The sequence below is a fragment of the Engystomops pustulosus genome, chromosome 8 (genome assembly GCF_040894005.1).
Source record: "Engystomops pustulosus chromosome 8, aEngPut4.maternal, whole genome shotgun sequence".
NCBI classification, from domain to species: Eukaryota; Metazoa; Chordata; class Amphibia; order Anura; family Leptodactylidae; genus Engystomops; species Engystomops pustulosus.
This window is the reverse complement of record NC_092418.1, coordinates 65585860-65597515: the sequence shown is the minus strand read 5'-3', so window position 1 is coordinate 65597515 and position 11656 is coordinate 65585860. Positions and strand designations below refer to the sequence as shown.

General features: G+C 40.2%; 1 protein-coding gene across 1 annotated transcript; it reads right to left on the bottom strand.

The window, feature by feature from the left end:
* Positions 1-475: 475 nt before the first annotated feature.
* Positions 476-2742, bottom strand: LOC140074533 (gamma-crystallin-3-like). Its single transcript, XM_072119506.1, has 3 exons — positions 2676-2742; positions 1127-1369; positions 476-900 (listed from the first exon to the last, which is right to left on the bottom strand). The coding sequence occupies exons 1-3, from the start codon at positions 2682-2684 to the stop codon at positions 625-627; spliced, it is 528 nt and encodes a 175-aa protein (XP_071975607.1). The 5' UTR covers positions 2685-2742; the 3' UTR covers positions 476-624.
* Between the last annotated feature and the right edge of the window lie 8914 nt (positions 2743-11656).

The window sequence follows — 11656 nt, the reverse complement described above, 5'->3', positions numbered from 1 at the left end:
GTTGGATTCTGTACAGTGTCCCGACTTACTACACTCTCAATGCATTTGTCTCCCTCCCACTTTTCATTACTTTAAATTTTTGTTTTATAGAACCTTCTTTAGCACACCATTTTTTCCATTTTAGTTCAATTAGGTGTCATTTAATGGGAACATGTCAGCTTGTTTGGGACCACTACGCTGCCAGCATGCCATTATCCAGCTGGATTTTAGAGTCCCAAGCCTGTTAAACCAAGTCCTGCCCACATGCCAAGTATAAAGATAATCCAAAGAGAGGGAGGCTGGGGGTTGCCTCATTTGAAGCTGCTTCAACCCTTCAGTACATTTGTCCTAATGAAGCTAAATTCAGTATTAATAGTTTTACTACACTTGATTCTGATGTACAGTGAATACAGTTTACCTTCTGTTTTGGAGTCAACTTTAATCAGCTATTAATTTTTTTTTAAACTTAAATAACATATGAAATAAGAGGACTATATCATAGGTAAATATTGGCATCAGAGATTTCCAAGAAAATTTATTTTTATTTTATGATTGAAAACAGTTAGCCATTTCCTTGAATACACTGAACTACTTTTAAAGTAAACTCATTTTTCTCAATGAAGAAATGCTGGGATTTTAATGACTTTACTGGAAATGATGAACACGTCTGAAGGAACCAATTCTTGGGTTGGAAGCTCCCCAGTCACTGTATCTCCTGTACTCTCCAGGTCTCAGGTAATACTGACGTCCCCTGTAGTTGGGCTCCTCATAAAACATCCAGTATCCATCATGCACATGACAGGAATGAATGTCGTTGTAGCGGAATCTCTCATAAACATGAGGACAATCTTCATTGAACTCCATCATCTGACCACGGAAATCTTCCTTTTCATAAATCCTGACTCTGAATGAACCTTGATGCTGTTGTCAGTAAAAATTATAGAATTATTTGAAACATTTTAATGACATGAAATATTTTTGGAATGCATATACACAATAGTTATTTATCTATCAAGGGTATCCATTCAATGGATTTAAAACATTAAAGTTGTCAATGAAAACTGTAAATATAAAATGTGAACTATTATACCTTGAAAGATTGTAAAATAAGGGTTATTTAATTAAAAATCTGTTAAAAAAAATTTACCTGAGGGCTTAAACGACAAGACCGTATAGAGTCATTGTAGCCCATCCATTGCTGGAAGTCAGGATACTCTCCTCTATGAAGGAAGTACTGGTGTCCTCTGTAGTTAGGGTGTTCATAAAGGATCCAGTTACCACTTTCTACACGGATAGAGTTACAACGTCTGAAGTATGAGGACAATTCTGGACATTCAGAGTGACACTCATAAGAGCGACCCTGAAAGTTCCTGTCTTCATAGAAAATGATCTACATGGATGAAATAAAATTAATAAAAAATAAAATTGTTATACTACAAGGACATGAACCTAATAAAAAAACGCGCTGTATTACATCATCAATTTTTACATTTAGCCTTTCAGCATGAATCATCTCAGGCTCTCTTCATCTCAGTTGCGTATGAGCTAAGAGACATTTTTTAGGTAAATAGGGGAGGATTCTACTAATTACTTTGTTAGGGAAAAGAGAGGGATGAGGGAAGGGAAAAGTTGTTAGTGTGTACGCTAAAATATAAGTTTTATTAATTCTTATAAAATAGTTTATATATTTATTTGTGAAGTATATCCAAAAAACTAGTATGGCTTCACTTGTATCACCATACTATATGGTAGCCAGAGAGGCTGTCAGGTGCCAGCCCAGGACAGCTATACAGGAGTGGATCCCCTAATTCTTCCTGTTACTTCTCCTGTAAAGATATAAAACGTCCCCCTACAATATTCTTATATAAGGAAGTATTTGGGAGACAGAGTATTATCACTGTGCAGCAGCGAGATGCCACTGCGCAATCTGCTCTGGTAGTAAATACAATCTAGTGCTACTATTGTATAGACACCAAAACACCTTTGCAAGCAGCATAATAATTTTCTTGTGCAGCAGTATGGTTTCACTAAATAGTTCAAAATCGCTGCCTCAGAGACACAATAAGGCGCTGCTCTTATGTGTATACAGTATCACCGTTACTTCTCCTGCAACTACACACTGCAACTCAGTCTGAATACGGGGTAAGTAGAGTATAGAGATGCTCCCAGCTGTAGGCTCACAGCTTGTAATGAGCCGGCTGCACACGGCAGTCTCTGCACCTAATGCTGTGGCATGGTATAGAGCAGTTCACACTATGTGGATGAATTTACATGCTCTCATTGTTCCGCGGTGTATCGCAGAACTTCTGCCATTATTCGATCGGCGTCCTGCAGCGTGCTGACATACCCTTCTAATTGCTGATAGGGCAGCAGTAGAGTGATGTGCGGCAAGCGATCTTCAGTGATATGAAATAATGTGAATAAAAACTGTCTCTTATTTACTAGTCCCTAAACTCTGGCTATCATAACAAACAGTGTCCAAGCTTCTTCTAGGGGCCATTCTACTAAGGATATTTCATTCACTACTTAATACTTTAGGGTGCTGCTAGTTGAGGAGGGTAATTACTTGTGAGTTAATATTACCAAAACATTCAAATTTTTACAACAATATATGATCTAAAACAGATAACAAAATCATTTTATAACATACACTAGGAAAATGCATTTGGTACAAATGGATACTTTTATTTTCTTACCTTTCCCATTTTGCCTTTTGGACTAGTGTTATCCAATATCAGTCTTAACCACCAGTTACCAGTAGTGCAGAGACCCTTTTATACTTCCATCCTCTATTGTGTTTAGATACTGCTGACATTTTGCCAACTAATCAGAATGAAAAGCTTTGTTTACTGAAGACTTTTCAGTATCTGCTGTGGCTTTTGTTGCAGTATTTTTGCTTGCACAACTTTTTAGAAGCTTCTCCGAGAACATTACACATAAATCTTTTATTGAAAATAAGTTTTATATATCGTTACCTCAAGTCAAGTATAGCACAGCCTGAATAATTCTTTTTTTTTTTTTTTTTGCTTTATTATATTTGCAATTATGAAGAGAAAACAACAAAGTAGAAAAATACAAATATAAAGTCCTAGGCTGTTTAAGTAATGACTATTCACCCCTTTGCACACCTATATGTTATAGTACGTCCTTGAACGTAGATCCTATTATGTCCACCTTCTGGCACTGGGTCGTGATGGAATTGGCACCAGAAGCAGTGAGTTTTAACTCCTTCCACACCATGGTCAAGCATGATGCAGGGTGCTCGGGTCTTCCTCCTAAGGATTGGACCCCAGAGGCTTCTTACCAGGGATCTGGTCCTCTTCAGGGCAACCACGAGGTCTGCCAAGTGCCCCGAAGTCTGCCAAGCGCAGTGAAAACTGTCTGCAGATGCTTCTGCATGCTAGCCAGGACATCAGTATTGTAGCTCAGTGTCTTGGACTTGAACCAGCAATAACCCCCCTACCCTATTGTACCCCTATTGTATTCCCCTACCCTCATTCTGTCTTTAGCACTGGAGCGAATGTATCCCTCCTTTACAAAGTTGGTTTTAAACTGTAAGCCTATAATGTATTTAAACTTGGCTGATATGTCCTTGTATTTTTTTGGCAAAAGAAAAAAAACAATTACAAAAAATAAAGAATCTTAGATTTTAAAAAGTTTTTACTCAATAAAATTTAGAGCATAAGTATAACTGGTGAAATGCAAGTTAAAATGTAAATTTTAATACAGCAAATATTTAAAATGAGAAGTCAAACACAATGGGGCACATTTATTTACCCGGTCGGTAAAATAAGATTTTGCGCCTGATTTCCTGAATGTGTTGCTTCCCCGATCAGGTCCACCGGAGTTCACCTTCTTTTTCCCAGTGTATGTAAGTGCATGTGTAGCGACAGTCTGACTTCTGTTGCATGAAAGTCATCGCGTGCGCCAAAATCTCCTCCTAAATACCTGTCCCAGTGGTGCATTCCCTGCAAACGTCAGAATATCTGAGGAGAGTGGGACGGCTTGGCCCTTAGTAAATAAGCCCCAATGACTCTACACACATCGAAAAATGCTAAAATGCCACCCTCAGGGTAATATGCTTTAAGCCCCAAACGCTTGGCACTGATCACTACAAATGGTGATCAGCCTGTAAATAATACACTATAAGAGAGTAAACGTATGGATAGTACACAGAAACAGACAAAAATAATGTCGTATAAGGTATGTATACTGAGGAACACAGGTACTATGTTGCTTATCAATTAAGATAAGACGTCCATGATATAAGGATTCCTGGGTAGAAGACATTGAAAGAAAACAGAAACAGAAAAAGCAATGCAGTTTGAAGTTTAAGGATAGCATAAGGTGAAATTTAAACTGGATCCTGAAGTCACCCTCACAGATGGCTGGGACCCTATTATACCCTAGTGCCTCAACTCGGGGCAAAGACCCTATATGACCATCACCCCAATTGGCTACATGGCGGATGTCTGAGACTTGAGCTCCTGCTAAGCAGACTCAGCTTAACAGATATTTTGCGGCTCATTCCCCTCAGTCCCCGTGGAGTAAGAAGAACCAATGTGATGTAGAAAAATACTGAAAAAATAAGCTGACCATGCCGGTGGTGCGGAAATACAAAATGGCACCCGATCCTCCACCAGAATTTTACTGCAAGATAATTCAGATGCTGACAGCCTGGCAGACCATGAGCCAGTCACGACTTTGCTACTATAGCACCACTATTTAAGTCGGTACTGCCGAAGATCCTGGAACAAGCCCTGACCCAGTAATGATGGAACTATCAGGGTGGAAATAAGGTCGGTGGGGAGAAAAGTGGAGACACTGGAAGGCAACAGGGCCACCATTGTTGAATATAACACAGTGCTAGCTCACAGCCTAACAATACAGGTAGAAGGGCTGAACATGGCTTTGATACTAATTGAGGACAAAGAAAGTAGGAGCGGACGTAAAAACATCAGAAATGCAATTCACTCCTTCACTAGATGTCTTCCATTTTAATGCAGTCACAATGTAGTAATAATCTTTATTTTCATGCAGTCACAATGTAGTAGAAGAAAGCAGGAGACGTATGTAGCCATACCGTCTAAAATGGGAGGAGCAAGCATACGCGTTTCAAGTGCCTTATGCACTCTTAGACATGGCATCAAACAAAAAACATCAGGATTATGGGACTGCCAATTCCTCATGATACGCTAGCAGAAACAGCAAACATACAAAGATACAGAGGACATACTCAAAGCAGCAAGAGAGGTCAAGGATTTTGAATATGAAGAGACTGTTTCCTTATAAGTACTCTTTTCTATTGAACATGCTCTTTTCTGTTTTACACATTCTATTTGGCTGTATGTTTTTACTTTACTGTAAGCTCTCTTTAATACGTCTCCGGGGTAACCCTTTTCTTAGAACCTTTCCCTTAACAAATTGCCATGTTTATTATAGAGATCCGTGCTTGTACAGTACAATTTTTCCTTATATTGTTAATCCACGTTTTTGTGGTGTGAACTTGCATAATTTTTTGACGTGGGTTTTTCTTCTGAAAAAGAATCCCCCTCATGATGAATTTCTAGATCTAGAAATGTAATTTCTGTTTCACTTTTCTCCAGGGAGAAAGAGATACCCCAAGAATTATTATTTAAATATTCTTGAAACTTTGTACCTTACTCAATAGGTCCTGACCACAAGGAGAACAAATCATCTATAAAGCATCTATATGTTCACGGAATGTTTTTTTTTTTTCATTTTGTATATGTATATTTTTCATTTTGTATCTTCAAAGGCTCCCATAAATAAGTTTACAAATGTGGGGGCCACTCTTGTCCCCATAGCTTTACTGAGCTTCTAGTGGTACAGCTTTGGGTTATAGGTAAAATAATTATTCTTTAGTACTATATGCAGACAGTCTAAGATGAAAGACCTTTTCTCTTTGGTAATTTTTGCTTCTTTTCTAAGATGTAGGTCGACTTTTTTATAATATTTAACCCCTTCCCGACGCGCGCCGTACTAGTACGGCGCGCGCCGGGTCCCGGTGCATGGAGAGGGCTCGCGGGCCGAGCCCTCTCCATAGCCGGTAAGTCTTTGCTGCATATTGCAGCAAAGGCTTACCGGTAACACCCGCGATCGGTGCTAGCACCGATCGCGGGTGCTTTCACCGCGATCGCCTCCGGCAATGCAATGCAACGTCACGGGGAGCGGTGATCCGTTGCCATGACAGCATCGGGCCTCAAGAAGGCCCGAAGCTGTCTCGTTTTAACCTATTCATTACAATGTGCTATCAGCACATTGTAATGAATGAGGAGTAAAATCCCCATATACTGCCATATTGCAGTATGGCAGTATATGGTAGGATCGATCAGACAACCTAGGGTTAAAGTACCCTAGGGAGTCTGAAAAATAGTTAAAGTGAAAGTAAAAAAAAGTTTAAAAAAAAAAAATTATATTAAAAAAACCTAAAAATTCAAATCACCCCCCTTTCCCTAGAACTGATATTAATATTAATAAACAGTAAAAATCATAAACACATTAGGTATCACCGCGTCCGAAAATGTCCGATCTATCAAAATATAATAACGGTTTTTCACTGCGTTTAACCCCGTAACGGAAAATAGCGTCCAAAGTCAAAAATGACATTTTTTTGCCATTTTGGAAAATATAAAAAAATTAATAAAAAGTGATCAAAAGGTCGCACAGTCCCAAAAATTATAGTAATGAAAACGCCATCAAAAGTCGCAAAAAATGACACCACCCACAGCTCCGTACACCAAAGTATGAAAAAGTTATTAGCGCCAGAAGATGGCAAAATCAAAAAAAAAATTTTTGTACAGGAGGTTTTAATTTTTTTAAATGTATGAAAACATTATAAAACCTGTACAAATGTGGTATCCCTGTGATCGTTGCAACCCAAAGAATAAAGTAGACCTGTCCTTTGGGACGCAGAGTGAAAGCTGTGAAATCCAAGCCCACAAGAAAACGTCGCAAATGTGTTTTTTCACCATTTTCACTGCATTTGGAATTTTTTTCCCGCTTCCCAGTACGCGCCATGGAATATTAAATACAGTCACTACGAAGTGCAATTTGTTACGCAGAAAATAAGCCATAACAGAGCTCTTTATGTGGAAAAATAAAAAAGTTATAGATTTTTGAAGGTGGGGTGTGAAAAATGGAAGTGAAAAAACTAAAAAAGGCCAAGTCGTTAAGGGGTTAATATAAGTATTATAAAATATTATTTAAAAAAATATTATTAAAAAGTCGTCAAGAACCCCACCCTGGAGATCCAGAAACATATAAACAAGTTCATGGATAGCCCTTTGAAAAAAGGCCTAATTACCAAAGAAGAAAAGAACTTCCTATTTACTCCTTTTCCATCCATGGCATATTTCTATTTCTTGCCGAAAATCCACAAAGATACAAAAAAAAAACACCTGGCAGACGCATTATATCTGGGATTGGATCAATAATGAGCAATATATCTCATTCTTTGTATCTCATTTTGCAAAAATATGTTAGACGCTTTATAGATGATTTGTTCTTGTTGTGGTTAGGACCTATTGAGTAATGTACAAAGTTTCAAGAATATTTAAATAATAATTCTTGGGGTATCTCTTTCTCCCTGGAGAAAAGTGATGGATTTCTACATTTCTAGAGATCCATCACAAGGGGATTCTTTCAGAACAAAAACCCACTTCAAAAAGTAGATAATAATTATCTAGAATATACAAGTTCATACCACAAAAAGTGGATACACAAAAACAATATACCATTCTCTCAGTATAAGAGGATAAGGAATAATTGTACAATCACAGATCTCTATAATAATCAAGCTAATTTGTTAATCGAAAGGTTCCAAGAAGAGGGTTCCCCCAGAGACATATTAACCCCTTAATGCCGCAGCCCTTTTTTCGTTTTTGCGTTTTCATTTTTCACTCCCCACCTTCAAAAATCTATAACTTTTTTATTTTTCCATGTACAGAGCTGTGTTATGGCTTATTTTCTGCGTAACAAATTACACTTCAAAAGGGTGGTATTTAATATTCCATGCCGTGTACTGGGAAGCAGGAAAAAAATTCCAAATGCAGTGAAATTGGTAAAAAAAAATGCATTTGTGCCGTATTCTTGTGGGCTTGGATTTGGACATGTCTACTTTATTCTTTGGGTTGGTATGATTACAGAGTACCAAATTTGTATAGGTTTTATAATGTTTTCATACATTTAAAAAATATAAACCTCCTGTACAGAAATTATTTTTGGGATTTTGCCGTCTTCTGGCGCTAATACCTTTTTTATACTTTGGATTCTCCGGTGTACGGAGCTTTGGGAGGTGTAATTTTTTGCGGATTTTGATAACATTTACAATGCTATCATTTTTAGGACTGTACGATAGAGATGAGCGAACATACTCGTCCGAGCTTGATGCTCGATCGAGCATTAGCGTACTCGTAACTGCTCGTTGCTCGGACGAGTATTTCGCCCGCTCGAGAAAATGGCAGCTCCCGCCGTTTTGCTTTTTGGCGGCCAGAAACAGAGCCAATCACAAGCCAGGAGACTCTGCACTCCACCCAGCATGACGTGGTACCCTTACACGTCGATAGCAGTGGTTGGCTGGCCAGATCAGGTGACCCTGGGATAGACTAGCCGCTGCCCGCGCTGCTCGGATCATTCTCTGTCTGGATGCCGCTAGGGAGAGAGCTGCTGCTGGTCAGGGAAAGCGTTAGGGTGTTCTATTAGCTTACTGTTAGGCAGGAGTGATTCTACAACAACCCAACAGCCCTTCTTAGGGCTACAATAACGTTATACTTTTTTTTTTTATTTGCTTGTGGCTGGGCTTGCTGGCACTAGTAGTGCAGCTAGTACCATATTGTGAGGAATTAGCAGGGGGACTTGCTACCGTTGTGTTTAGCTCTTAGTGACACACATATCCACCTCAAACACCAAAGTGGGAAAATTTATTAGGGGTTTGATTTCAATTAGGCACAGTCTGCCAGTTTCTTTTTATTTTACGTTTATTTTTTTAATAACTCAGTGTCATCTCATCTTGCATAGTAGTGTGCTTTAATACTTGGCTAGAAAATAGCCATAGGAGAATCCAAACGGCTTACTTACGCCTGCAGTAGCGTTATATATATTTGATTTCTGGTTGATCTGCTGGTGGCTGTAGTTGCTGCAGTGCATCTACTAGCAAATTGTGAGCAATTTGGAGTGAGACTTGCGACCACTGTGTTTTGTGCTTAGTGACGCACATATCCATCGCAAAGACCGAAGTGGGAAAATTTATTAGGGCCCGGGGTTGTATTTCAATTAGGCACAGTCTGCCATTTCCTTTTTTATTTTACGTTTATTTTTTTCATAACTCAGCGTCATCTCATCTGGCATAGTAGTGTGCTTTAATACTTGGCTAGAAAATAGCCATAGGAGAATCCAAACGGCTTACTTACGCCTACAGTAGCGTTGTATATATTTGATTTATGGTTGATCTGCTGGTGGCTGTAGTTGCTGCAGTGCATCTACTAGCAAATTGTTAGCAATTTGGAGTGAGACTTGCGACCACTGTGTTTTGCGCTTAGTGACGCACATATCCATCGCAAAGACCGAAGTGGGAAAATTTATTAGGGCCCGGGGTTGTATTTCAATTAGGCACAGTCTGCCATTTCCTTTTTTATTTTACGTTTATTTTTTTCATAACTCAGCGTCATCTCATCTGGCATAGTAGTGTGCTTTAATACTTGGCTAGAAAATAGCCATAGGAGAATCCAAACGGCTTACTTACGCCTACAGTAGCGTTATATATATTTGATTTCTGGTTGATCTGCTGGTGGCTGTAGTTGCTGCAGTGCATCTACTAGCAAATTGTGAGCAATTTGGAGTGAGACTTGCGACCACTGTGTTTTGCGCTTAGTGACGCACATATCCATCGCAAAGACCGAAGTGGGAAAATTTATTAGGGCCCGGGGTTGTATTTCAATTAGGCACAGTCTGCCATTTCCTTTTTTATTTTACGTTTATTTTTTTCATAACTCAGCATCATCTCATCTGGCATAGTAGTGTGCTTTAATACTTGGCTAGAAAATAGCCATAGGAGAATGCAAACGGCTTACTTACGCCTACAGTAGCGTTATATATATTTGATTTCTGGTTGATCTGCTGGTGGCTGTAGTTGCTGCAGTGCATCTACTAGCAAATTGTGAGCAATTTGGAGTGAGACTTGCGACCACTGTGTTTTGCGCTTAGTGACGCACATATCCATCGCAAAGACCGAAGTGGGAAAATTTATTAGGGCCCGGGGTTGTATTTCAATTAGGCACAGTCTGCCATTTCCTTTTTTATTTTACGTTTATTTTTTTCATAACTCAGCGTCATCTCATCTGGCATAGTAGTGTGCTTTAATACTTGGCTAGAAAATAGCCATAGGAGAATCCAAACGGCTTACTTACGCCTACAGTAGCGTTATATATATTTGATTTCTGGTTGATCTGCTGGTGGCTGTAGTTGCTGCAGTGCATCTACTAGCAAATTGTGAGCAATTTGGAGTGAGACTTGCGACCACTGTGTTTTGCGCTTAGTGACGCACATATCCATCGCAAAGACCGAAGTGGGAAAATTTATTAGGGCCCGGGGTTGGATTTCAATTAGGCACAGTCTGCCATTTCCTTTTTTATTTTACGTTTATTTTTTTAATAACTCAGTGTCATCTCATCTGGCATAGCAGTGTGCTTTCATACTTGGCTAGAAAATAGCCATAGCAATAGGATAGCATCGTTTGGTTTTAAAAACTAAAAAACACACAAAAAAAAAAAAACACAAAAAAAAGTTACAAAAAAAATTAAAGTTATAACTCTCATTTTCAAAATGTTTAACCCGAGGGCTAGGGGTAGAGGACGAGGGCGGGGACGTGGGCGTCCAACTACTGCAGGGGTCAGAGGCCGTGGTCCTGGGCGGGGTGAGACACCACCTGCTTATGAGGGAGCAGGGGAACGCCGCAGAGCTACACTCCCTAGGTTCATGTCTGAAGTTACTGGGACTCGTGGTAGAGCACTGTTGAGGCCAGAACAGTGCGAACAGGTGATGTCGTGGATTGCCGACAATGCTTCGAGCAATTTGTCCACCAGTCAGTCTTCCACACAGTCCACCCATGTCACCGAAATCGGCACTCCTCCAGCTCCTGCACCTCAGCCTCCTCCCCCCCAGTCTGCCCCCTCCCAGCAAAATTTGCCATTTGAACCGGCATACTCTGAGGAACTGTTTTCTGGACCCTTCCCACAGTCACAAACCACTTGTCCGGTTGCTGATGAGCAATTTTCCGATGCCCAGGTTTTCCACCAGTCGCAGTCTGTGGGTGATGAAGACCTTGTTGACGTACTGGAAGAAGTGTGTAAAGAGGTGTCCGACGATGAGGAGACACGGTTGTCAGACAGTGGGGAAGTTGTTGTCAGGGCAGGAAGTCCGATGGGGGAGCAGACTGAGGGATCGGAGGATGATGAGGTGACAGACCCAAGCTGGGTTGAGAGGCCGGGTGAACACAGTGCTTCTGAGACGGAGGAGAGTCCTCGACCAGAACAGGTTGGAAGAGGCAGTGGTGGGGCCAGACGGAGAGGCAGGGCCAGAGCTGGTGCATCAGCGCCAAATGTGTCAACTAGTGAAGCTCCCGTGGCGAGGGCTCCTGCGGCGAGGGCTAGATTTTCAG

Bases quoted from the DNA above. Each gene is read 5' to 3' on its own strand.
- LOC140074533 (XM_072119506.1), bottom strand. The intron at 901-1,126 runs GTAAATTTTTTT...TACTGACAACAG, and splicing joins CTTGTCGTTTAAGCCCTCAG to CATCAAGGTTCATTCAGAGT.